Source organism: Gavia stellata, chromosome 2, assembly GCF_030936135.1.
Source record: "Gavia stellata isolate bGavSte3 chromosome 2, bGavSte3.hap2, whole genome shotgun sequence".
In the NCBI taxonomy this organism is placed as follows: Eukaryota; Metazoa; Chordata; class Aves; order Gaviiformes; family Gaviidae; genus Gavia; species Gavia stellata.
In genome coordinates, this window is record NC_082595.1 from 3,995,615 (window position 1) to 4,022,271 (window position 26,657).

Consider the following 26,657-nt stretch of genomic DNA (forward strand, 5'->3'; position numbering starts at 1 on the left):
AGCTGTCTACTGTTCTGCTGAAAACCTTTCGGAGAATGCAGTGGCTCTTGCCCATAAAGACCTGGCTGCTGTGAACGCAGAGGTCTCTGAGCTTTCTGATTATGTTACTGCCTGTGGGACAGTGGATCATTGATTTTATCCATATTAGATGCTAGGGCAAGGCACTTTTATCATCTTTGTGATACCTCATTGACAGACTGTTTAAAATTATATTGCTCACTAAAAAGCAGCGGTAATTACCTGTGGGATGGGAAGGAAGGGCATAGTCAAAGTAGAGTTGAGAGCCTTTACTGTAACTACTGCCACGTAAGAATCCTGCTGCTGTTTATCAAGAAATCCTGGAAAAGGAGGCAAGGCATCTTTCCCGGTTCAAGTGCAAATGCCAGGGCAGTTGATGTTGTTGATAGTATTTCACTAAACTTTCTGAACGTAGAATCAGGGTGCACCATGGGTTACCTTCCAGGCTTTGAGGTACTGCAGTGATGTGAGTAGTTGGCCAGTGGCATTCATTATAGCTGGTGAACTGCATCCACATCCCATTAAGTTAAAGCCCCGGGAGGGCTGGAAGTCAGGTGTTTTAACTCTTCTCTTTGAAAAAAATATATAGCGGGTATCTAACACATTTGCAGTCGGTATAACTTGACTACACCATGGAGAGGACCATGGGCTGCTTAAGGTGACTGGAAGTACAAATACAGAGCAACCAGTGGATCATAGCGAAAAACGGGAAAGGTTTGTGTTCCCTAAGGTGGCTGACCTCCCCAGGATGGCCGCTGCTCAGAGGTAAGACTTGAAATGCCTACAAAAATTAACGTTAATCATTATTTGGTCTTTTAAATTCATACTTCAAGAGCGAGTGTAGGCACATGTAAATGTGAAGTACCTTTTAGGTCTCCCCAGTCCATTTTATGGCCAAAAGAAAGTTTGCTGGTTCTTTTTTATTATTCGGTGTGTTTGCGCAGTTTGCGCTGTCAAGTGAGTCCTGTCCAGTACAGCTTGTTAACTGTAATCCTCTCCTAAACTGGTGGGTTTTTTCCAATATCACCTTTGAAACTGCACCACAATCCAGTGGTGGAGAGTATACAGAATTTCATTATTGCCTGAAATTGGTTTATATTTCTCTTTTCTTAGTTCCTTATAAGCCTAATTGTTTTTTTATTCCAAGTCGGTCAGAATACTGTGCATGTATGGCTGGGTTGGGTTCTGTATGTCATTTCCATGTGCTCTGCTCTTCCTTCTGGACCTTCCCATAATTATTCATGTGTAGCGTACTACCCGTTTGCCGCAAAACCAGACTAACTCCGTTCACTTTGCAGTGGGGCTAGCAACCCCTGTCTCATGTTCTCTTTTTATTACTTGCTTTGTACCCAAATGTTTGTGTTTGCTAGGTCTTGATGAAGAATGAGCAGTAAGCTGTGTGTCCTCCTATTTCTCTATTTTGTATGATGAATCATTTTTGCAGTTATAAACAATTTAGTTATAAACGATTTGTCTGCCAGGAAGAGGTACATTTGCATTGTATAAATAGATTTATCTGGAGTCAACAAGGTGTTATGCTTTGCTGAAACCTGCCCAGCTGGGAGGAGCGTTTTACATAATAACAGCAGTAGCAAATTTGTGAGAATTTAATACTATTGCTGATGATAGGTAAGAGATTAATTAACGGCCAACTGAATCAGTTAGCAAAACGGGGGTAACAGGGGTTGGAAGAACCTGAACTTGAACTCAACAGAAAGCCTGTTGACAAAGTGGATATAAAGGAATATTTTGAGTTGGCATACATTTTATGGTGTCAAATCTGAAGATGAGAACTGTAAAAGAAATGGCTGTCAGTTCTGAGTAATTGGGTAAAATCTTCTGAGAGTTTGATTGCACAGTCTACTCCTCGAAGGGTAAAGATCTTAAAGAAAACCTAGAGTCATAGAGAGAGAGGCAAGACATGTTCTGTCTCTTTGATCTGTCTTTACACATAGCAATCGTTTTATTAAGATTCCTATCACAGTATTAAAAATAATTAAAAAGCCATTTTAATATTTAACATTTAACATTTGTCTAGCTATTCTACTGTGGCTAGCAACCCACAGGCATCTCATCCTCAGGGCATGGTAATTCTGAGTAATCATATTGGTCAACTCTTAGAATTCTCTCTGCACCTCAGTATATGTTTGGGAAAGAGATCTGGCATGGAAAGCATTGACTAAAGTGTCTTTAACATGCCACAAGACAGTAGAAAGACTGCCTGAAACCTGGGTGGTCGTCTTGGAATTGTAGTATCACCCCTTCTTGTGTTTTCCCCTAATATCTTCAGTAACGTACCTTGGCTTACACAGAGCTAATCACTGTAGTCTTCGCTGGCATCTGCTTTTATTTCTGTAAGCATTCCCATTCGTAAGTGTTCTGCAAGTTCAAGGGTTAGCAGAGATCCTCCAGCAAAGGCACAGACTCCAGGAAGGAGTCCTTCTCCAGGCTTTTTTTGATGTTGAGGGCCGTTGACCTTCAGCAGCTTTTGCTCCTGGGATAATTGCATTCAACTGTAGCAATGCCTTGAAGCACAGCCTTTGCAAGAGCAAAGAACTGATACTTCTCCATTCCTTTGGACTGGCTTCCAGATGTAGGCAGTTCTTAGTGCATTCAGCTGGAAGAGTCACCAGTGAGTCATAGCATCCACCAACATACTGATGTTGAGGGATGTGTGGAGGTAGGGTAACACTGCAGTGTCTCCTTTTGCTTCCCTAGAACTGAACGCCGGATAGCCTCCATCCACTTTAAGTCCCTTCCAGCGGCAAACCTGTTATCTGTCACCAATACTATTGCTCTCCCTCACAGCAAGTGCTCGTGTGCAATTTCATTTTGCTTATGCTTTGAGTTTTTGAGGCATTGTTGCTCAGTTTTTGAGCAAAGTGGAAATTAGCTCCTTGACGACAATTTCGGGCACTTGCCCAACTACGGACTTTTGTGGAGGTTGGCACAGTGGAGAGGGGCACGACATGAAACTTTCTTCCCCAGAAAGCTTCTGCTTCTAGCTGGAACAACTATTGCTTGTCCACTGTGGGGCCACTGCTTTGCACAGTAAAGCATTTGGCTGTGATGTGAGGATACATCACTGCACCCTGCTGAAAGGGACCACATATGCATGCTCATGATGGTGCTGATTTGTGATATTCCACCCACCTCCCCCAGCAACTGATCTGCAGTAAGGCCATAAACCTTAATTTAATACTGCTGACAGCTAAAGGAGAGATACAGCTTTAAACAGTTACAGAAGCAGAATTGCATTTGAGAAACAAAAAATATGATTCCTATCTAAAATGATGTTTGAATACAATTAAGTGTAATACCTCTATTTGTGTTTTTCATGACAAGGCATACAAATGTACCTCTGACTGGTTTGGCAGTACTAAAAGCTCATGACTGAGAGATTACTGAGATGCTACTATTGCAGAGTTCGGAGAGAGGTTATGTCTGACCTGTGTGGAGTCAGCTCTTGAGGAGCCAAGCAATCTTCTCCAGTCTTTCCTTTCTGTGGCTCTTTTCTTGGATCTGGTCAACTTCAGTCCAACTGGTAGAGGTTGGAACAGGAGTCAGAGAGTTAGTCTGGTTTGGGCAATTTACAGCCTCATTTCATGATTTGAAATTGGTTGGGGTGTGCCTTAGTTTCCTCATCTTTAACATGTTAGTGATGTTTTTCCTGATATGTTTCTAAGAAATAAGAACGGGAAAAAAATCTGCTATGTCTAGTGGCGGTGTTGATTGTGCTTGGAATTGGGGAACCTGAACAGGCAAAGATAAAATTTACTTGAATAATTGAAAGGGGATTTGAACCCAGCCTTCTAGGAAGCAAAATGTGAAAAATTATATCTATTTCCTATCTAATCACCTCTTACAGTTTACCCAAAAAGAGGCACACATGAAGTTTGGAAGCACTATTTTCACGACCTGTCTCCAATAACCTTGTTTTATTTCATATTCAGTTCCATGTCTGATGTTGAGAGTGGACCCATGTTAAATCTGCTCCTGTTGTCTATAAATAAGCTTAGCGATCTTCACCACCTCATGATTTTGTCAGCGTCCGCTGCATGTGGCAAGCAGCATTCATCTTCCAGTGAGCTAGCAATCAGTCTGGCCGGTGTTTCCTGTGGGTAAGGTTGCTGGCTGATAAGAGCTGGTCTTTAAGCCTATTCAGACCCAGAGAGGTCTGATGGGAACGGCAGAGCTAATAATAGAAGTTGGACCTTTTTATTTTCCCTCTCCAGCATTTGTATTTTGAAAAATTCACAGAAAATCACAAAAAAGGTTTTTTGCTCTTCTTTGAACCAGTTGCTTACTGTTACAAATATAGTAATCACTGCTTTTAGGAGAGGTTTGAAAGCTGGGGGGGGTTCTTTTGTTTTGTTGGTTTTTTTAATCTCAAGGAGATGCAATGGTACCTGAGAGAAAAGGGAATCAAATAGGAAGTGCCATCTGATACTGAAACAAGGGCAACAAAAGGCAACCAAAAGAAATGAGATTTGCGATTTTAACAAAATTACTCTATTCCATTGTATTGTTCCAAGTCAAGATGTTCATACTTAGGGATGAAAACCTTCAAGATCTGCTGTGTGAGATGAAATTTAAAAAAAAGTCCAATGACTATGCATACACAGTGTTTCAGAGGTATTTGGGAATAAGTATTTTCCATCTCTTTTGGCCCTTTCCAATTTTGTAGATACCGCAGGATAGGTAGGTACCCCTGCATGCTGGGAAATCACACTTCCTTGGTAAAATTCGTTGCTGCTCTTTACTTGCTTACTATTAATTTTTGGATGTGCTGCTGGAGCTGCTTATTGATTGGTAAGCGAATCACAGGAAAAAATGCATACGTTGCCACGAGCCCTAACAAAAACAAAAAAAGCAGCTAGATTTTGTGCAAGATTAATAGGGGAAAACATTATCATGTCATTTATTGCGCTCAGCAATTATTTGCTGTCTCAGAAGCTATGAAGATAAATATTAGAACCTCAGTCAACTTCCCTAATTGAAAAATGAGAAAGTGTGAAATATAGCTAACTTTCTTATTCCGCATTCTTATTTCATTATAGCTTTAAGGAAGCTAGTTGTTGCTGTAAATTCGGGAAAGCTACATCACACCAACGTTATTGTTGGGAAGTCATTCAATCGAGAGGTAGGAAAAGTAACTAGACCCGGTCAAAAGCATTTCCAAGAGAACGCAGAGGGCCTGGCTAGTCTGAATGCTGTACAGAAATGCTCTGTAGAAAGTTCATTCTGCTGAAACATGGCAGTGAACAAACGCTGGCTCCTCAGGTGTGCTATGAAGCTTTCTTCGGTGTGAGCAATCGTAATGGCATTAGGCAAGGCTGAAGGTTTTAAAATTTGTATACTAAGTATGACATCCCTGCTTTGAAACAGCAGCAGCGGCAGAGAGGGAGAGCACATTAGGACTGAGCTGGGTGAATTATTGACATGAGTGAGTTCCAGACCAGTAAGTTTCTGCTTGAGTTTCCTGCCCAACATTTTATCTTTGTCTGAATTCACAGGTTGTCAAATTTTTTGGGTTTATGACAATATTTAGTTATGTGTTGAAACCTCTTAAGTCAGTATTTCCAACCCAGAATTTTTGAAACTTTTGTTCTGTGAGAAATTTGGGCATTCTTATTTTATGGTTTTGAAATGTTGATACTTTCTATGAAATTAGAAGTCTGTTTCTATGTGGCTCTGATGAGCAAGACTTTTCACCTTGGCGTAGCCCACTGTGGGAATGCTGCACCCTTAGCATGTAGGGCAGGGGGTGCTCCCTCAGTGGGAAGTTATTTACTCTCCTCTGTCCTGCCTTCATCAGATGTATGGCCCTGTTCGTTTCATGCCGTAAATTATTCAAACTGCACTGTGAACACAGAGTAAATAATTTTCTTACAGGTTTTTTCATGGCTCTGTTATCATAACATCTTAGTTCCTTACAAAAGTTAATGAAACGAACATCATAGAGCTCTTGTGATGAGTTTATTCCCGTTTTATGTATAGGAAGTGAAATAAGAAGATTAAAGCCAATTTATGTAACTGGAAAAATGGGCATGCTTTCAGGCATACACAAACATGGGCTGCTTTTTCTGCCTGTATCAGGCAGTCTAATAAAAAGAGATTGCCTCCTCCTACAAATGTGGTTTCACTTGCATCCGTAGGCAATGACAGCAACAGTAACGATGCTGTTACAAAGATTAAAGCCAGAAATTATGAAGTGTTGACTAATTTTGGCTGCCTGGTGTGAGAAACCTGGAGTCCAATCTTTTTTCAAAGCATTTTTTGAGGACATTGTGTTTTCCAAGTATCTCTCTCACTGGTCTCATTTGCAGCTGTGGCCACTTGGCTTCTCCACAGATCTGAATACAGGTGTCCTGGGGTGGGTGGCTGGAAAATAAGGGCAGTGTAGCTCACTGTGAAAGTTTTACGTGATCTGCCCTGTATCGCGTTGGAGTTCAATGGCTGTTTGCCAAGGATGGCTTCAGTTCCCTTAAACGTGAACTCATTCTTTCTCTTCTTTCACTTTCCTACCTCCTTTATTTCATACCTTCCAACTTCTCTAATGGTGGAAGCAGGGGTATTAATGACTCATATCGGTAGAAAATTTACTTTCTCCTGGAATATGGCTATTCTCAGCACCAAGTGAGCCGTCAGGCTTCAAACGTCTGTGCTGCTATAAGGCTGGAGGGTTGGAGATGAAGAGTGAGGAAATGATGTGCCCTTCAGAAATGGTCAGTCCAGAAAAATCTATAACCAGAAACTCCTCAGAAGTCTCACTATCCTTTTATAGCTAGACAGCAGCTTTTCTTTGTTTCACACAACCTTTAAATCCTCCAAGTACTCTCTTTTTAAATATCTCTGAGTCAAGGCCTTGAACTCAAACCAAAGGAGGAGCAGATGGAATCAAGAAGTTAATGACAAATACTTGTGACAGATAAGCATTGTCCGTGAGGTTGCACAGTCCATGATTTTTGCTGGTGTTTAGTGGAGGAACATTAGACTGCAGCACTAGCCCATTAGAAAATATTATTTAAGAGGTGTAATTAAATAATAGGAAAGTTTCTCTTTTTTGAGGGGTAGCACGTGTGGTGAGATAAGCATGTGGAATGTCATGGGTAGGTATTTCTTGCTACATACATGCACTCAAAAGTGGCACACTGTGTGTGCTTACAGGGTCTTGCCCCAAGAACCACTGGAGTCAATTCAGCTGTGTCCAGCCAGACTCCTCAGGGATAGCCCAGAGAGCAGCTGCTTTTTGGTAAAACACGCACGAGGGTGCACACTCATCCCGGGTCTTTGCAATTTCTGTTCATCCTTTTTTGCAGAGTTGAAATGACAGGGTTTTTTAACAACAACCAAGTACTGTCCTATTAAGCTCTCTTGTTTTAATGTGCACTGAGTGGGAGGGCTTTACCTGACTGTTGGTCCCAAAAGCTTTCGGTAGCGTTAAAAATTCTGGCCTGAGAAGTTGAATGTAACACGTGAAGGTATAATTATGTTCAGCTTGATTAATCCTGCATGATAATTAGCAGCATAGCCAGTTTGCAAGATAAGGGATGTCTTTGTAAATGCCTGTAAGAATTTCGGTCTTCCCTCCCACTTGGCCAGCTGAGGTGGCAGAAAGGTGAAGGTTCCCATTTTGCACTGATCAAACAGGACAACGCAGCTTTCTGGCTGCGTTCCTCAGAGACAGATACTCCACAACTTGCCAGTGCAGTTTGGTTTCTCTGCTGCTCAAGGGAGGGGAGAGGAGAGGCAACCCCAGTTGGAGAAAATCCGCTGAGGAAGGCTCTGCAGAGGGATCTGGACAGGCTGGATGGATGGGCCCAGGCCAGTTGTATGAGGTTCAACAAGGCCAAGTGCCGGGTCCTGCACTTGGGTCACAACAACCCCATGCAACGCTACAGGCTTGGGGACGAGTGGCTGGAAAGCTGCCCAGCAGAAAAGGACCTGGGGGTGTTGGTCGACAGCCGGCTGAATATGAGCCAGCAGTGTGCCCAGGTGGCCAAGAAGGCCAACGCCATCCTGGCCTGTATCAGAAACAGTGTGGGCAGCGGGAGTAGGGAGGGGATCGTGCCCCTGTACTCGGTGCTGGTGAGGCCGCACCTCGAATACCATGTTCAGTTTTGGGCCCCTCACTCCAAGAAGGACATTGAGGTGCTGGAGCGTGTCCAGAGAAGGGCGACGAAGCTGGTGAGGGGTCTGGAGCACAAGTCTGATGAGGAGCGGCTGAGGGAGCTGGGGTTGTTCAGTCTGGAGAAGAGGAGGCTGAGGGGAGACCTCATCGCTCTCTACAACTACCTGAAAGGGGGTTGTGGTGAGGTGGGTGTTGGTCTCTTCTCCCAAGTGACGAGTGACAGGACAAGAGGAAATGGCCTCAAGTTGCGCCAGGGGAGGTTCAGGCTGGATATTAGGAAAAATGTCTTTACTGAGAGAGTGGTGCGACACTGGAATAAGCTGCCCAGGGAGGTGGTGGAGTCACCATCACTGGAGGAGTTCAAGGAACGTGTGGACGTGGCACTGTGGGACATGGTTTAATGGGCATGGTGGGGTTTGTTGGTTGATGGTTGGACTTGATGATCTTACAGGTCTTTTCCAACCTTAGTGATTCTGTGATTCTGTGAGGAGTACATCTCCTGTGGCCCCACAGTCTGACCAGTGAGTTGCTTATCCTGCATTAGGCTAAGCCACGTGATTTTCCCCTTTCATGTGGATCTCCTGCATGGAAACTTAAGTCCAAAAGCATGGCCAGTCAAGAGCCCAGCTGTCATTTGTGTCCAGGGTTTGGTACTGGATTTGAACACTGCCAAGGCGGGACCGTGTTCAGAAACAGGACCTGTGAGGTACAAAGTCAGCACTTGTTCCCCAAGGAGTTGTTTGTTTCTCCTTTCAATTTAGAGCCTGAAATGCCATTTGTTTAATGTTGCTGTTTAAATAATGATTTATAAGACTCCAAGCCAGCCGTGGTACAGCTTAATGACTGCTGTAATTTATGGATGCCACTGGCTACATAAACACTGCTGTAAATATAAAGGATGTCTCTCACAAATTTTACTTTTATACTTATTTGATACCATTCATTTTCCTTTCCTTACACATCTTCTGTGTGTGAGTTGAGGCCACTTGACTCAGCGATCCAGGTCATTTTGGCTCACCTTGCCAGGAGTGATTGGGGCTGGGAAATGAAAAGATCAAATGTCTGGTTTTGTTACAAAATATTTTAGTTAAAAATTAAGTTTCCTTGAGTTTGGATGCAGACATCTGCATCAAGTGGCCCATTAAAAGGGTCGGTTGTATTTGGGCTTTTTTGGTTATCTATTTGTTTTACTAGTTAATTATCTCTTTTATCCAATTCATTTTGCCTTTGCGCACACAGTAAGCAAGCAAACAGGAGACAGGAATAAATCACGCACTGTCGCAGAGCCCAGCCATTCCCTGGGCTGTAGCTTTGCTATTTGTGTTCTCTAACCTATATGAGGAGCATGTATATGTGCGTCTAATGCAAATCTGAGCTAATTCAAGCCCCGTCTCCACAGAGATGAATGAGCATGCAAATCTGCTGCTTTGTTTTGGAGGAAAAGCTCCTGGAATTGCTTGATGTCTAGTTGCAACTGATGGCTTTTGAATACCACAGTCAGTTGACTTCAGGAGATTTGTGCTCCTGTGCTGCAACAAAGACACCTGGGAAGATAGTAGGTGCTCTTGAATGCCTTGGTTCCATTATAATTAGTGTTAATGCAGTCATGTGCTTGGAAAACTGAGTGCCTTTACAAAGTTAAAATTAATTGAGTGAACAGAAAAACTCCGTTGCCTACAATAACCCCTCCTCTAAATTTCTGCATATCGTATCCCAGCAGCTGCCAGGGTAAAACACGGACATTGCTGAAAAGATTGCAGATAAACTGAGTGGGACATGGGAGCTGGTGATAAACGTGGGTGTTTCTTCAAAACCATCTATGGGGGTAATTCAGAGAGACTAAAGTACTTCTGAATTTGAGTAGGACTTCAACATTTTTAAGAGTGTCATGATGTTACTGACCTTATGGAAGCTCTCTGGGCCTTGTCTCTTAACTTTTCTTTAGGCGGTACTTCCAGCAACACAGTACTGTATAGGTTCATTGCATACCCCTAGGAGAAGGGATTACCCGCTTAGTTACCAGAGTCACTTCTTGCAGCTTTCTAGCATCCATTTGCACACTGACCTGAGCCTGCTGGCTTGTGACATGCAAAGAGCTTTGCTTCTGACATAGGGAAGGCTATCAGCGGTGACTCTTAAGAGTGTGTTTTTGCAAGGAGCACGGCAAGGCCGAGGAGGGTATCTTCTCATTGCCTTAAACCCTTACCAAGGGGCCTGCAGAAATTGTCAGCAAGTAGCTCCGAGTTACTTGGTCTATTTTTTTCTGCAAAGCTCTTCTCTGTAGTCAGCCTTGACCCTGACTGAAATACAAGGGCACTGTGCATCCTGTATGCGGCAAGCCAGAATTGCTCTAAGGTAGTCAAAAAAATCAAGCTGACAACACAGAGCACCCTTTTCAGGAGCTGGGGTCCTTTATTAAAACGGTTTGGCGTGTATTCCCCCCACTCCTGAATTGATTTGAGCCATAAAATAAGCTTGAAGAGAAATAGTGGTTGTTTTCCTACATGCTTCATTAATTTTTAGTTTTGGCAGGCAATATAAATAAAAGTATCAAGTGCACATCTAATTGAATCACCAGTGATTCCCAACTCCCTGTAGTACCAGAGAACATGATGTAGCTGCGCTGTTTAGCAAGCACGGATGAGTTAGGCAAACAATGGCTTACTCTGCCCAGAGGCTTGGGTTTAATCTTCAGCGTTTACCCGTTTAATATGAGACAGGGCAGGAGTTGTTGCAGTGGGGAATTCACAGCACAGACCTCTTTGTACTTCTAGGCTCGCCTTCTAGGAGTAGTGAACTGGAAGCACATCTCTGCAGAAAGTCAGGAAGGTTTCGGTGAATTGCATCTACACCCAGATTTTTGTGGAAGGGGCTCTTGCGCTTCTCAAGTTTGGCCTCCTCCATACGTACTGACTGTAGGATGTCGCTGAACTAATTCCTGCCTCCTCGAGGTGGCTGATCTAGAGCACGCATCTCTTAGGACAGGTCCTTTTTTTCTTTTTTTTTTTTTAAGTATCTCACTTGGCTACAGTCAAAGACCTCGGGATGAGAGAATTCCTACAGTAAGGAAAATGATACCCATCAGGCTGGATGATCTCTGACTTCTCAGCTGTCAAGGGAATCAAGTGCCTCCAGAAAAGGATGGTGCTAAGGGGCAAGTACTCAAGATCATCTCTGAATGGATGATATTGGCCTCTCAGTGTAATGTTCAATGACCTCATTTCATAAGAGTTGGCTCCTTTCCACATTGCTAGCTGCCTTTTGCTGCTTAGCATAGGTAAAATGAATTAGTGACTTTTGTATCTTGGTAGATGTAGTCTGCTGTGGGCTCCCTGACTCAAGGGGAGGGGAGGGCAGGATGCAGGAATGGGTACAGAAGAGAAAGAAAACTACAAGCAGAGACCAGACTGTTTTCTCTCTTGCATAGAGAATATGACAACGTTATACAGCGAAGTCATAGATAATGCATGTTGGCAGGAGGGTATGATGAAAGCTTGTGTTCTTTCCAAACCATGTAGCCATGTTATTCCTGAGCTAGACAGAGAGAATGTCAGTCTTCAGGACTGTCAGTCTAGCAGTAAATTCACATACAATTAAAAATCTATCGTGTGTATTGTGTTGTTCTTGAGAAGTACCACAGAGCAGGCTGCAGTATTTGAACCCTTTTTTCAAGGGTCGAAGATGCCTTCCAAGTTAAAACACCAGAAAAGGCTGGGGTACTGAAATTCTCTGTTAGGCAGACCATTATATATTTGACAAGATTAAACAGGTCAAACAAAACAAAATAATTACTTTATCAAGTAATTATTGGATTGAGGGGATTTGACAAGGTGTTCTCCCCTTCAGTGTCCTATGACTTGTTGGTTGAGAGGAAAGCAGTTCAGTAATCTGAAGTGGGTTTTGTTTTCTTTCTCTCCAGGATCTGCTTCTGTCTCAAAAATGGCTCTGGAGGGTTCCTTCAGCTGCTGGAACGGAACGGCAATCAGGCTGGGACAGGCGTGTGACTTCATCAGGGATTGCGCCGAGGGAGAAGATGAGGGAGATCTGTGCAGTGAGTAAATCCAAACCCCCAGGCTGCATCCTCCTTTTCCAAAAGCATTGATGGTTTTGAATTTTAATGCCTGAGACACTGGCACTAATAGACTAATTCTGTATTACCAAAAGACCAGTACCCTCTGTAACACATGCAGTTTCTCTGGGTGTCTGCGTGGAGCAGCCCATTTGATATGTTCCTGTACTCACCTGCATTAGTTCTGCAGCAGGTTCTTAAGATGCTCTTAGTGCTTCATCTCTTCCAAAGTCCTGATCAAAAATGCAAAGGAAGTATAGCCTGAATAGCTAGCAGCCTTACAGAATTATGAAATGTCTAGTTTGTTAGAGCTTTTAATCAAAATGTAGCACAGCGTGTGGCAGAAGGGAGAGGGAGGAAGGAGAAAACTTCTCAGATGAAAAATTAGTAGAGCCAGTAGCTTGTCTTTGACCAACTCCTGTGTCTTTGTAATTCCTCTTGTTTTCTATCCTCTCTTCAGCAGTCAGTAGTCTAACAAAATACAGCAGAAGATAGACAGCAGCCTGAGTTTTCTGAAAACTTGCTGTGCCTGAATGCTTTGTAATTATGCTGCATAAGCTAGATACCTTAGGACCTTCCTTTAACCGTCTTGAAGATGCCTAATTTCGTTTTCTATACCTCTACATGTTCTACCTCCAGCGTCTTCCCCTTTGCCAGTCTACAGATAGTTAGGAGTGGTGGATTGTCAGCTGTATGGTTATCCACAGGGCAAATATATCAAGAAAAATGATCATTGAGAGTTCATCATTTACTAATTTAAAGTGTCTGTGTCACAGCTGATCCAGCCTATCGACTTTTGTCGACAGAGCTGCATTGATTTGGTATGCAAAAAATCTGTTCCCTAACCAACATACCAGTCCTGGCAAAAGCCTTTAGAATAGAAGAGGCAATTATTCTCATTTTAGCTTTCATATGTGACAGCTAGAGCAGGGGAGAATCTGGGTAAGGTAGTTCAAACAAGCTGTGTTGATATAGGTGATGTCTAGACCAACAGACCTTTGCTGTTTCTAGCATAAACTTAATGTAAGAGTGACACGCGACTTCTAGCAAATTCCACTTCTTCGCTGCTAACAAGGAAATAAAGTAACAGATTTTATTGGTGTGGAGAGCAGTGGTTTGACCTGGTTAAAACTAGTTAAACTAGTTAAAAGCTTGAAATGATACACTTCTCCGTCATGTTAGACGTTGTTACAATTTGAAATTATATTCATTAACGACACACACTCAGTGAACATTAAATTCACTTTCATAGGAACAGTGTCATCACTGTGGACTTGCAGCTCCTTAGAACCAGTGATGCTTCATATTAGTAGTAGTGAAACCTTCTTTTTGCCCAAGAGATTTAAAACGGAGCTCTAAAACCTCATAATGATATTTCTATTGTGTTCTACACTTTAATTAAAAAAAAAAACTAGTATATTATGATAATCAGTAGGTTGAATACATTTTCATTTCACTGCAAGTGGAGAGACATACTATTTACCATGAACTATATGTCCAGATACACTGTTGTGTCTTTCTGCTATAAATGGCTCTGCTTGGTGAGCGTAATCCTGTCTATAGCAGTGGGAACAGCAGAGCTCACGAGGTGGAGTTGTGCCAATCATGGGTGCAAACTAAATACCGCTGTAGGATGGCCTAGAGGAACATGCTTGCCTGTTCTTTTCGAACATTGGGTGCACTTGTGGCTGGTGTCTCATCCATATTCACGTACCAGGAGGCTGGCTCTGCTTTTGCCCCCAGCTGCCAACCCGTATCCCACGGTGAGCCAGCGGTAAAGTGACCAATCCCTCTCTCCCGTATGCTATCCACAGGGATGGGTTTGGTTGCCTTTTCCCCCTCTACGCAGCATTCGTCTGTAGCTATTTGCGTAAAGCAGTATAGCACTTACAGTTGTGTCAGCAAAGAATGTTCTGAGAATGTAAATGAGAAAATATAAAAAGTAGAAGATATTTAACTGCCTGTTTAGCAAAGCGTCACTCCCTAGCTTGAGGAGAAGACCACATGGCTTGTTTTCAACCACAGGTACTGGGAATGAGAGTTCTTACTCCCAACCAAAAGGTCTGAAAAGCACCATCTTCCACCCAGCCAACAAAAAAGACTGGCTTGCCTTAGCGAGACCTCGAGTTGTGGGTATGTCTGCTTATCCACTTACAAGCCTGCGCAGTTCTATGGCTGATTTCTCTGCTTTTGCCTTTTTACCGTGTAGGATCTTTTTGGCATACAACGTCTTACACAGAACAGAGAAATGATCCGATGTTTTAGATGTCAGTTACATCCGCGTGGCAGCCCAACACAAAACTTATGTCATCTTTCAGCATTTCAGTCATCATTTTGCTCCTGAGCAACACAGATGTTTTCATCAGCGTTTTGCAAGTGTGGCAAAAAGCGATTCAGGTATATAAAGCAGAGAAAGGAGTTTCCCAAATGCTTCTGCTTACACAAAAGAGCTGTCAGAAAAAGATGTAGCCATGCTCAAAACTGAGGGGAGAGCTTTTAAAATTACCGTTAACCAAAGGCTTCTATCCTTGAGCTTCAAGGAGATGTTGGGTTCGTTTTTTCCTTTCACAGTCTTTTAGCTGTGCAGGTACTGATATCTGATATTTTTTCTTCTTTTTTTTTTTTTTCCTTCCTAATCATTTGATTTTTTTGTTTCTTTCTCAGCTGAAAAAAATCTCCCAAACGCCAGCTGTTTGTTAACATCTCTTTACTTATTCATGGCCAATGAAATGTCACGGTGCTTGTTCTGCACGCAACCAATTAGCCTGTGTAGAGAGTGTCGAATCAGAGAGGGATGACCCCTAGAGAAAAGCATGTTGCTGTTTGAGTCATAATCAAATATTCTTGCAGGAGCAAAGACAGCTTCAAAGAGGCAGATGTGGAATTAGATGCCGAACTGTGTTGATTTGGGATCAGACATACAGATTTAACAGACTGATGGAAGTGCCACACTTGAAATTACTTTGCAGACAGACATTAAGACTTCAGATAGTGGTCGTCTTATGTCTTTGCTGGTAAATTCATGCTTTTATGGGTTATAACTTAGAGCAAAAAAGGAACATCCTTCCTCTTACTGTAGTAGAGAATCATATATGTAATACAGCTGGTATGGTACAAGACAGAGATGAAAACTCAAATTATTTACTAATATAGATTGGCAGAACTCTGCTTTACAGAAAGGGAGAATTTGTTTCCGTAGTTTTGTACTTCTCTTCTTAGTTAACAATATCTTGCTTTTTGGTTCAGTAATCTCTTGTTGTAGGGCAGCAAGTCTGGGCAAAAATACTGGAAAAAAGTGCATAGACTTTTGGCTAGCCCAAAATTATTTTACTTTCTGTCTCAAATTCACCAGAAAAATTCAGCCTGGGAAAATATTGGTTAATCAGTCAAAGCATGTTGGAGAAGTAATGGATATATTAAAAAAAATAAATAAAAATAAAAAGAATGGAGGTCCTGATATTATATTTATTATCTGGAGACCCAGAACTTAGAGGATTCACCCAGGATATGACAAACACAGGACTGATTCTTTCTTCTGCCTAAGTGAATTTGAACCCATATTTCCTATTTCCATGGAGAGTTTCCAAGATCGTGGTCTGGAGTTCTGGTCTAGTTCAGAAGAAAAAGGGTTACTCAAGTCTCTCCTGAGGTTGCTTTTCCACATTTTATAAATTCTACCTGGAATAGGGATTGAAAGTAATGTCCTCCATCTTTCGAATAAATCTCATAACCACTGGGTTATAGGGTAATTTTCACTCTTTGCCTCACTGAATATTTAAAGATGTTAAACACATTGCCAGGTGAGATAAGGAAGACTAGCATCTGATTCATGAAAGGACTGACTCAGGCTGTGCTGTGCGGTTGGAGGAGTGCATGCACACATCTCTCAAAAGACCAGATGGCAGCTAGAATAGGAACCTATAAACTTTGAATTTGTGATAACATGAGCAAGTGACCAAAAAAGCATAGAGAATTAATTCTACAGGGGCCAGGTTACTTTCCAGGTAAAAATGCATGAAGAAACCACTGGATTCATTTATGACCTAGAGATAGGTACAGCCCCACAGAGTCTCCCTGCAAGCAAAATGAGGAAGTAGCAGCCTGTTGCCGTGCAGTACTCTCTTAAGGTTCCTGTCTTGCCCACACTAATCCTTTTGCTTCTTTCTTGATCAAAGGTGTACCTCTAGCAACAAATTCTAACCTCTGGCAGTTCTGAACTCAGCAAAGCCTCCTGACATTACAGGATAATTCTTTGTTGACTGCGTTGAAAAGTATTTTCCCTTTTTATGCTTCATTTCTGGTAGAATTTGGCAGACCAACTTTGCTAACATAGAGGCAGCCATTGAAGCAAACTCATGTTTAAGATTCGTGTGCTTCTTTAATTTCTTGAGTAGATGATCTTTTTGCGTTCTGAGATTTCCTCCTACATTTGGTGATGGTCCATACATACCAGAGTAGACTTTTATGCTTGTGTCTTTTATAATATATGTCTGGAATTTCACCCAAAAGATTAAACTATAGTACCTGCTCAATTTACACCTAGTTTTGAATCAAGAGCATGTTCCATCCGCTTCAGAAGTTATGCCAGTTGCAAATTTTTCTTGCTATTAAAGGATGAAAAGTCTTAATTACATTTCAAGCAAAACCTAAATCATTCTGAAGGCTTGAAAATCTTTGGTTAGGAACAAGTTTAACACCCTATAGCTTTTCTCTACTTCATCACCTAAACAAAAGCAGAGACTCTTACGTTCTCACAGTGCTCCAGTCTCACTGGATTACTCTATTCTCCGTCCCGTATCCACAAGCTGCATCTTGATGTTACTGAGGTCTACAATTTTTGAGGTTTCTGTCACTAATGATAATATCATAACATACCATAACATGGCAGGTTTCAATTGGCGTAACTATTGTTACTACTACTACTTGTTTACTTGATTTTCCAATAAACACAGATTAGCTTTCCCTTATCAGTGCAGTGTCTGCGCTAATGTGAGTTTGAATTATAAGCATTCAGAAGATTGAGAAGTACACGTCAACGGAAAAGTGCTAGCCAAAGAGCTCTCTGTGGAGTAGCAGTATGTGGAATTGTAGGTGCCCTATGTATTCAAAGTACGAAAGAGCAGCAGAGGAAATGCATCCAGTGCACAGGACACCTGAAAATTCATAAAGAATTAATTTGTGGAGGAGGAATGATATTTTCTGGGAAAGTAATAGCTTCTTATTTATACCCTTACTTGTTCATCGACAGTGAGCAGCTTTTTCTGGCCTCCAGGCAGGGATTGCTTCTTAGAAAACTCCTCCTGCTGCTCTGACTTGTTTACATCATCCTAGATAGCGTATGGCCATGAAATGAATTCAGTTGGACACCGAGCCAAGCTGTTTCAGTAGGAATTCAGGACACATTATAATTTGTCATTTTCTTTGGATCCCAGCCTCGGGCTGCTCAGTGAAATATAATCAAGTTCTGTAGAGGGGTAAAACGCAAGGAAGCAACTCTCTGCTTAACAGCTTCACATTTAAAGACTAGGCTGAATGAATTTGGAAATTTTTAAAAGGAAAAACTTGAAAAAGCCTCAACTCCAGTACAGGTTTTGATCTTTTCATAACAAATTTGGGTGCCTGCGGAAAATAACAATAAAACATGGCTCTCACCTCCACGTCAGGTTCCAGGTTCAAATTTGGCCCTACTAAAAAACCACTGATGTAAGATTTTGTTTCAGTTTCCACTGTGACATGAGTTGTGATTCAGGCTCCTAGAAAATCAAATACTCATGGTCTGGACACTGCAGCTGTGGTGTTCTCCAGCTGTTTTCTCAGGGTAGACCAAGGAGTAGGTGAATGTGCCTCTGACAATGAATTGCCTTTTGAGGTGTGTGAGTCAAAGCCGAGGCCCTGTGAGCCGGTATTTAATTGACCTGAGAGCTCAGCCGGGGGCTTCTGCTGATACTTAAACATTTTGAATGATCTGGGGTTTGGATACCGGTGCCTCAGTTCATAGATAAAAAATTTCAGGGGGAAAAATTCATAATCATCACCACAAAATCTGAGTTCAGGGGGCTCCTCTTCTCATAGAAAAGCTAATGAAATTGCCACTATCACATGACCAGCATATCCTCTTGCTTTAGGAGTTTGTAGTCTATCCTACGTTCTGTAAATGAAGAGATTTTTACTCTGATTTTGACAAGCAGTTGAAAGGAAAAAGTAATTTCCTGGATATGGGGCTTTATAATGTGTTTGCACATGAAATTTCATTTTTATCTTGCGGATTTCTTGTCTCATTTTCCGTTTTTTTTTCAAAAGACAACCCAAACACAACCCACAACAAAAAAACCAAAGATAGTTTTAGGGGAAGTTTAGGGGAACAGGGAAGGAGAAAACAAATATGGGCTAAACAGGTTTTTAGTACAGATTTGAGTATACAGGGGTGTAAAAACTCTGAGAAGTCAGGAATATCATCATCCCTTTTATGGCTGCATCTGTTCACCACAGCAGTTTTTCTGGTTTGTTGGAAGAGGGACCACCTGCACTGAACAAGCATGTTTAGGAGCTTTGTACTGCCAGCCCCAAGGACTGGTTAGTCTGTATAGTGGGGTAAAATGACTGGTTGCTCTTCTTTGCTTCTCTTCTGGCATCTTTAATGCCTGAAGTAACTCTATATTAAAAGGGTACCTTTTTTTTGCCAGGCTAGCTTTCTACATTACCTTTTTCCCCAAAAAACCCAGTTTGTGCCCTTTTACTACAGGGAAACCTTCTGGTACCTGGCAGAGTTGTCAGCTGCACCCTGGGTGCGGAATCTATATTAAGGATCATTAGTGATTCACTATAAATGAAAATCATGTTATAGTGGTTGTGATTTTACATGGCATTTTACAAGGTCTGTTTTCTGCTGAGGTTGCTTAATAAGTACAGAGGCTGGCCTCATGTTGAAGAAGAAAAATGCAAAGGTAGACCTAGACAACAGTAGAAATTAGGGAGGCAGTGAGTGTTTATTGAGTATGATGGGAAAAATTATTTCATGAGTTTTGAAGGAAACGCATGATTCGTGGCCGAGTAGAGGATGTTCATCTATGGCAATACAAATGTATGGCTCAGGGCAAGAGGAGCGGTGCTTTGCACCCTTGGTAAGAACTTGCAACGTGTGTAGAGAAGGACTTGAAGAAGGCATGAAGTTATTTTCTGCTTCGAATGAGATGACTATTACTTTAAAACTGGTTAATTTAAAGGCAAAAAGCTAATGTATCTTTATTGTTTGGAGCTGGAAACTTGCCTGAAATCCCAAGCCAGTGACAGAATGAGTGGGCTTCAAAGCCTGAAAGTATGGCTTAAAATAAACTGTCCTCTTTTCATCCGTTCATCTCACCAAACAGATCCACAGGTGCAAAAACTGAGGCACGAAACGATTCAGTGCTTTACCTGAGACTGCATCAGTGCTCACAGAGAGAAGATGTCCCATTGCTGAGCTGGGCTAACTAGACACCTAAGACTGTAAGGAAGGGGAATCATGTTAGGAACTTATCCCTCTCCAAGGTTTCCCTCCGTGGGGCTGCAGAAGCAGTGGTTAGGAAAGCTATCTCCAAGGTGTAAACTTGAGTGGGTTTATACCTGTGGAGCTGTATAGGGCAGGTATTTAGTGTACACTGAGATGTGTCCTCTCACTCGGATGGATCAAAGTGTGGGGGGAGTCACCTGGTCACAGTCTGGGGGGGTTGTTTCCCTTGCCACCACCCTCCCCATGGTCAGGCATGCGCATGACTCCACACAAAAGGACACAGTAGCTGTGGGGTGCCCACATGCCCTGAACAACCCAGTCAGAATAGTCACTGCAGCTTCTCTGTGTGCCCAGGAGTCTCCTCCTCAGCTCACCTGGGTTCTTCTGTATGTGTGTGTGTCTTTCCCTCTTGCAGAAAATCTTCCCTCTGGCTTTTACTGTTCGTTTGAAGAAGGAGACTGTGGCTGGATGCAGTCCCAGGGCTCTTCTGCGTCCCATCCTTCTCCATGGCGGATTGGAAGCCCGGAGCACAACCGTTTTCCTTCAGTAGAAGGTGTGTGAGCGTAAATAGTAAGTGCAGAGAATGAACAGCGAAGAGCAAAAAAGATACAAAAATGGTGGGGAGAGGGAATAAAACACAAGGCACGTTTTCCTGTGTACTTACATATTCAGCCTCCAGTGAAACAAAAGCCATCTTTCTACTCTAAGTGCTTTGAGCAGAAGACTATCCTGCTCACTTTCTGTCTTGAGGGTATAGACTGGTACTTCAGGTTGCCACAACTGACACCACATACTAATCTTGACCCTTTCTAAACAACTTCACACCAAGTATTCATCCGCATGACCCTCCTCCATGCTGATCTGACTTTTTCTTTCTGATTTTCCTATTTACTTCCTCTGTTTCTCTGTTCTGCTTCTTTTTTCCCCTTCTCGTTTCCTAGTTTTTCTTCTCTTTGCTCCATTGTCCCTTGAGTTCCACTTTTATAATTACTCTATATTTGGTTCCTCTAGCCAAATCCCAGTAGTTCATTTCTTATCCTTCTTGTACAAACTGTTGAAGGTTTATACCTTGGGCATTGAACTGGTTGAGCTTTTCAATAATTGAACTGCTGGTTGAGTTTTGGCAAACAGGCTACCTGCTGGGGTAAGGTTTTTCCTAATGCAATAACGCAAATCATTGGAGGCATTTATTGCTGAGGCACAGAGCATCTAAAGGGATACAATAACAGCAGAGTTAACGGTGTATAATCCCAACATTGCTTCAGAAAGTTAGATCCAGATTTAAAGAGTAAGATTCTCTACTTTTGTGTGAACTGGTATAGGCTACAGCGCATTTATGCCGTCTGATGGCTCAGCCCACAGTATTACAGACCACAAAGTGATGGAAGCATAGGTAAACATGAAGGCAAAGACCCAGAAAAGAGGGTGCTGTGGGGAGCTGGCAATAAAGTGCTGCTGACTGATGATTTGTCTATGCTGTAGAGGCAATTTCAATGAAAGCCCAAATAACTGGGCTCTAAGTAGGGCTACCCTCCGGAGCTGGAGGGCAGCGCTGAAATAGTGCAAATGCACACACATTTTTGTGGAGAGCTGCCAAGGAAAAACCCTAGTGTTACTACTGCCCTTGTTGCTCTTGTTACAACAAATGATTAAAAGAGCAAAGAGGCCTCCAGCCGCATTAATATTGCTCTGGTGGTATTTTGCCATAGTTGTATTTTGTTTTGGGATTGGCCAAGATAAATATTCTCTTCGAAGTTCATTCATAAAAGATACATTTTGTTATTCAGCCTTGCAAGGAGGATGAATCTGAAGTCATGGAGGAACAGAAGATAGCTGTAGGGGGAAGGTAGACAGGCTTCTTAAATCTATTTCCTGAGCGTGTTTGTTGGGTGAAGCTGCATCCCTAATAAATTGAAAAAGCCTTCTGCTCTCCGGCATTCTCTTGTAGTCGGAGCCAGCTAATAGAGGTTCTGGGGAGGTTTCACAATCCCGGAAACCAGAAGGTGAGTGCTGTAGTTTGACCTTCTTCCTGCTCTTTTACCCAGGTTGTGCACTCCTCCTTAACACCAGCAAAGCACCAGCGGTAGCAAACACTGTCATGACCAGCATTGCATTTCCAGCTCCTTTGAGGAACTCGCCCTGCAAGGCAAGTCCTGATGTTCCCTTTTCTTTTTCAATGTGCAGAGCTTTTTTTGTGTGTCTGACTGTGGTTTTCAAACATAGGCACTAGGTCAGTAGCACAGCAAGCACTTTCTCTGATGGCTTATCTATAAAATATACTTATTTAATGCCCCTGTGTGCAGAGGGGAGATATGGTTAGCTGCTTGAAATGCCACAAAATATGCTCTGAAAAGCTTGGCATATCTTGGCCTCGTTGTATGGCCTCACATGATGTATTACAATCTTCATAATTAGGTGTATATGCTGTAAGGGTAGGGCAGTCAGCATTACACAAATGCAAAGAGGAAGAAGCTTACTGCGTGAACAAACATTGTATTTTCAAGATCCAAGAAAGAAGAGGCTTCAGGACTGCCCCTGAGCCGCTCAGAAAATGCGGGGCATGCTTTCTGTGGCACAGCTGGGATTTGAGCTGGCAGGTCTTCGTCATGCTGCACCTCAAACCTACCAATCCTCGTGTCGGCCTTATTCATAGGTACGCTGAAGTTAACAGCAGCAGAGATAAATTCATGTAGAATGGAACCAGGTTCTTATTCAAGCAGAAAAGCTGTTGACAGTCATAAGACATCAACTTAAGCAAGTATATCAAGGCTTGCCAACCCTGCACAAATGGTTGTTATTTCTGAGTCAGTTGTACTTAACCCTTAAACTGCAGATTACAGAAAGACATGTCTGCATCTTTTTACTCTAGTCTATAGCCTCACAGATGATATTGTCACTGATCAGATTTATTAATGACTTAGGACTTTGAACCATGGCTAGTGACTTAGAGCATTTCACATCTTGAATGGTCGCCCTGAAATGTCACACAAGCTCCTGGATCCTGAAGCAGAGGGATTTGGGAAAATTGATCCTAACAAAGCACAGTTTGGTGTTTGTTGGTTGAGCACTGAACAGACAAAAGAATCAGATTCTCCCTGTTACACAGATCTTAAAATGCAGAAAGGACAAGAAGGGATGCGTTAGGAAGTTCTGTGGAATGAAAGGGCATAGAAGATGGTGTTTCTTTGGCTTAAAGTTTGGTTTGGTTCACTTCTGTTGGATATCTCAGTTCATATAGCAAAGCGCATCTGCTTTTGCTCTCTTGATGTATTCATGTCCTCCTTCTTTAGGAAATACATTCTACCTTGTTTTTCCTCGCTTCTGTGACAAAGGCATATGCAGGTTCTGAATATTTTAAGACCTTGTTCTGCCATGGACCAGCAAAAGCGAGTGTTTTTCATAATCCACCTGACACAGGAATCAGAGTGAATGATTTCCCAATATGTGTATATTTTTTTCTTGTGTATACAACAGTGCAAATAATTAAACTTGCCGTCGGGGGAGAAGCTGCCATGTATTTCATCTGCTCACATGCCATCCCACCTCCGTCACTCCCCTTGGCACTTAAAAGGCATCCGGACGCATCCAGCATTGCAGCTGTCGGTAATAAAGAGTGAAGGAGTTTGGCAAGGGTTTTGTCTCTTGCCTTTTCATATAGTGTAAAAGCTTCTCCTCTCAATGAGCCCCTGGTGGCTTCAAATTCTATTTTACTGGAACAATCTGTCTGTGAGCAGAATAATTTAATTCCACTTTTCAGCACAACACAAGAGGAGAAAGGAGATATTCCCCCCCTACACACTTATTCCTCCAATAGGTGCCAACAAACTTCCTTATATTGAAATTATAGTCAGAAAAGAGGTTGTGAAAATACTATAGTGCTGTCCTGTATTTATTCACCCTCAATCACTTCCCGATTGAACTGGCTCAAGTTCAGGCACTAAAAGATGAGTTTTCTTCTACCTGTCACTGCTGACAGCTCCACCTGGCAAGTCACAACCAGGACAGATTCTCTGGCAACTGAAATCCCACTGACAAAACTTGCTCATGATTCATGTGGCAAAGGGATCTCAGCAAGTGTGTGCGAATTAGACCCATTTATTTTTCCACAGTCAGAGCAAGCCATAAACCTGCCCTCCCGCTTGTATTTGATCCAGCTCACATGCTCCTTTAGATATCTGCTTGCTCTCCTTCCGTGTTCGGAAGTGGCTAGCTCTGACAGCTGATTCCAGTACCCCAGAGAGATTCGGCTCAGATTCACATCCTGCACCAATATATATTAACGATGGAGGCTGTCCTTAAGCCTTCCATTTATCATCCTTCCTCCTCCTTGTATGCCATGTCTACCCCAGTATCAACACGTGTAGCTCAGCTGAACGCCTGGGGACGAGGCTGAAGGTGCTGCCCTGGCCGCTCAGCTCGCTCACCTCTCCCGGGGGAGTGGAGCTTGCCCCTGCCCTCTGCACAGGGCTTTATCAAAGGCCGTATGCTGCAAGCCCTGAGAGCAACAAGGATGCCAGCAGACATCCCCAGTTTGCTGATCTTGACTCCCCTCTCTTCTCTCCCTCCTACATGAAAGCTCTGGGGCGCTACTGGTTACTGAAGCTGCTATTTTTTCCCCTTAGCCCTTAATTTGCTTTTACTTTATCCAGTCATGTTAGACAATTACAGCCACCATAGCAAATGCTGAGACACTGCTTTTTAGCCTGAGGTATACATAGGAATTAATTACTTCAGCCTCAGCATGAGGAGCATTACCTGCTGCAGGACTGTTTACCAGGCTGGAGGATGCTGGGTTTTGTCCAGAACATCCATGGAACCAGGACTCATGCAGTCCACAGTGGGTGCCAGCCACAAAGAGTTTGCTAATGCTTCAGGCTTGTTTTTTCTCCTCTAGCCCGGCTCTTTGATCTTCCTCCGCCATAGACTGGCAACAGAGATGACTGAACAGTCTAAGAAAATGACTGCTAACACCCTGGAGACTCGGGGGGTGGCCTGGTCCGGACACCTTCCCTGCGGAGGTGCTGGGCAGCTGTTTGCAGCGGTGCTGACGCTAGCGCTTGGAGGCTCCAGAGCCTGGATGATCTTTGGCATTTGTATTGCCACTAAGTACAGGACAAGCGTGACCCTCCACCTTTGTGCTCTCCCCAGCTTGAGGTGGGTCACCAGGAGCGTGCTGGGCTGTGCTCCTCCAGCGTTCCCCATGCCCCGTGGGAGGCTCCTCTTTAACTCAGACAGGGAAAAATCAGCCTGACCCACTCTGTACTGCCCCACGTGCATCAAAAGATGAGAAGAGGGTAAAAATGAATGCAGGAGATACAGTAATAAACAGAGCCTGTACTTTCCCACACATGTTTGGGATTGGCCCTTATGCACCTTGCACTTTGTGTATAGCTTTGTATTGTGTTTCACTCCTGTTTGTTTTGAGCAGCTTTATATTTTCATCTTCTTTGTTCTTCAGCGCTTTTGGCAGGTCACAGCAGTTAGTTTGTGACGCTGCCCTTTGTTCTTGGTTCACTTAGTTTTTCTCTTTCTTTCTGTTGTTTTATTAAATCTTGGCTAGAGTACCCTGGCTTCAAAGAATCTCTCTTGTTTGCAGTCCAAACAGTCTTTGTTATCTTTTTCATGTCGCACATTCGCTAGAGTCCTTTGCCTATTGACCCCGTTAACTGCGTGTTTAAAACCCAATTTATGTGGCAGAGGGAAACTGTGGCATTTCTACTAAATCTTGGGGGAATTCAGGAAGAAGTACGCATAGTCCGTGAAGAGATGCTCCATTACCCTGAAGTAGCCAGAAAGGGGAGACGCAACAAAAAGCTCGGGAAATGCTTCAGGAACCAAACTGAGTCACAGTAATCAAGAGTGAAAATCTTTTAACCCACATGTAAAAGTTCATTGGAAAGAAAGCACATGTAATGTACATAAAGTACGAAGAATTAATCCAAACAGTGGCCTGATTTAAAGGCAGAATTTATAGAGCTTGAGCAATAAAGCAGAGTGTTATTCGCCCCTTTTCTTCACACGGTGGTTCCCCTCCTCTGAGTGGGAATCAGTTGGCCTGCACAAGGCCAACAGGGCAAAGAGGATCGTGGGGTGGTTAGACATTTCCTCATTTCAAAGAAGAAATCCATATGCGTGTCATCAGTAGCTGTACTGCTGTCTGGGAATCTGGGAAACCACATTGCAATTAAAGTCCAAGGGAAGCGCTGTCATCTCAGACACCACCCATGGCAAAACTAAATTGCTTTGCCGCAGTTGATAGCTCCTAACTGTGCACAGTTTCCAGACTATAATCGCTGCCTACTTCTCAGTACTTTGCAAAGATGTCAGAGAGCTGACACAAGAGCGTTGCAGATGTCCAGGGAGCGCTAGCCTTCGTGTGGAAACTGGAGACTCAATTCTGGCCCCCCCATGTCTGGTCAACGAGGCAATCCCATCTCCCTCAGTCCCAGCATTGTTGCTGTACAAGTGATGAGTCATGGATGTTGACTTGCTTTTCATTCCACTTTTCAGAGGTGCTCCCTGCCGTCTGCATCCTCAGGCTTTGAAGGATGCTGTGGTGCCTGTAGATCATAAGAGTCATACCCGTGTCTTCCCAAAGTGTTTGGGCTTCTGTCATAAAAAGATGTAAGACCAGGTCCAGGACTACTGCGTTCTGTGCGGGCTTGGTACCGTGTGTACCTGCCTGGGCAGCAGTAGTTATATCTATCCTGCGAGATTTCGCTTTGTGGTGGATTACGACTATTACTTCTGTTTGAAAGTCACTGCAGAAACATTGAACGGTCTGGAGACTGATTTTTAGAAAGGCTGTGCTTTGCTCAGCACGAGGGAATCTGTGATAGACCTTAGTGCCGTATCTGAGAAGTAAAAGCCTTGCAAGCAGTCTTAGTGTAGGCTATAACAGAGAAGGAGAATAACAACAGAGGTGCTGTTGCCTGGATGCTGATGAA

At 42.9% G+C, this 26,657-nt stretch overlaps 1 protein-coding gene across 1 annotated transcript in view; it reads left to right on the forward strand.

Annotated features, from left to right (window-relative positions):
• Positions 1-26,657, forward strand: part of ALK (ALK receptor tyrosine kinase) — a 319,863-nt gene that overhangs the window by 231,004 nt on the left and 62,202 nt on the right. Inside the window, exons 9-11 of the mRNA XM_059828041.1 lie at positions 12,072-12,203; positions 20,126-20,263; positions 21,756-21,856. Coding sequence (XP_059684024.1) covers positions 12,072-12,203; positions 20,126-20,263; positions 21,756-21,856 — 371 coding nt within the window. The remainder of the gene's footprint in view (positions 1-12,071; positions 12,204-20,125; positions 20,264-21,755; positions 21,857-26,657) is intronic.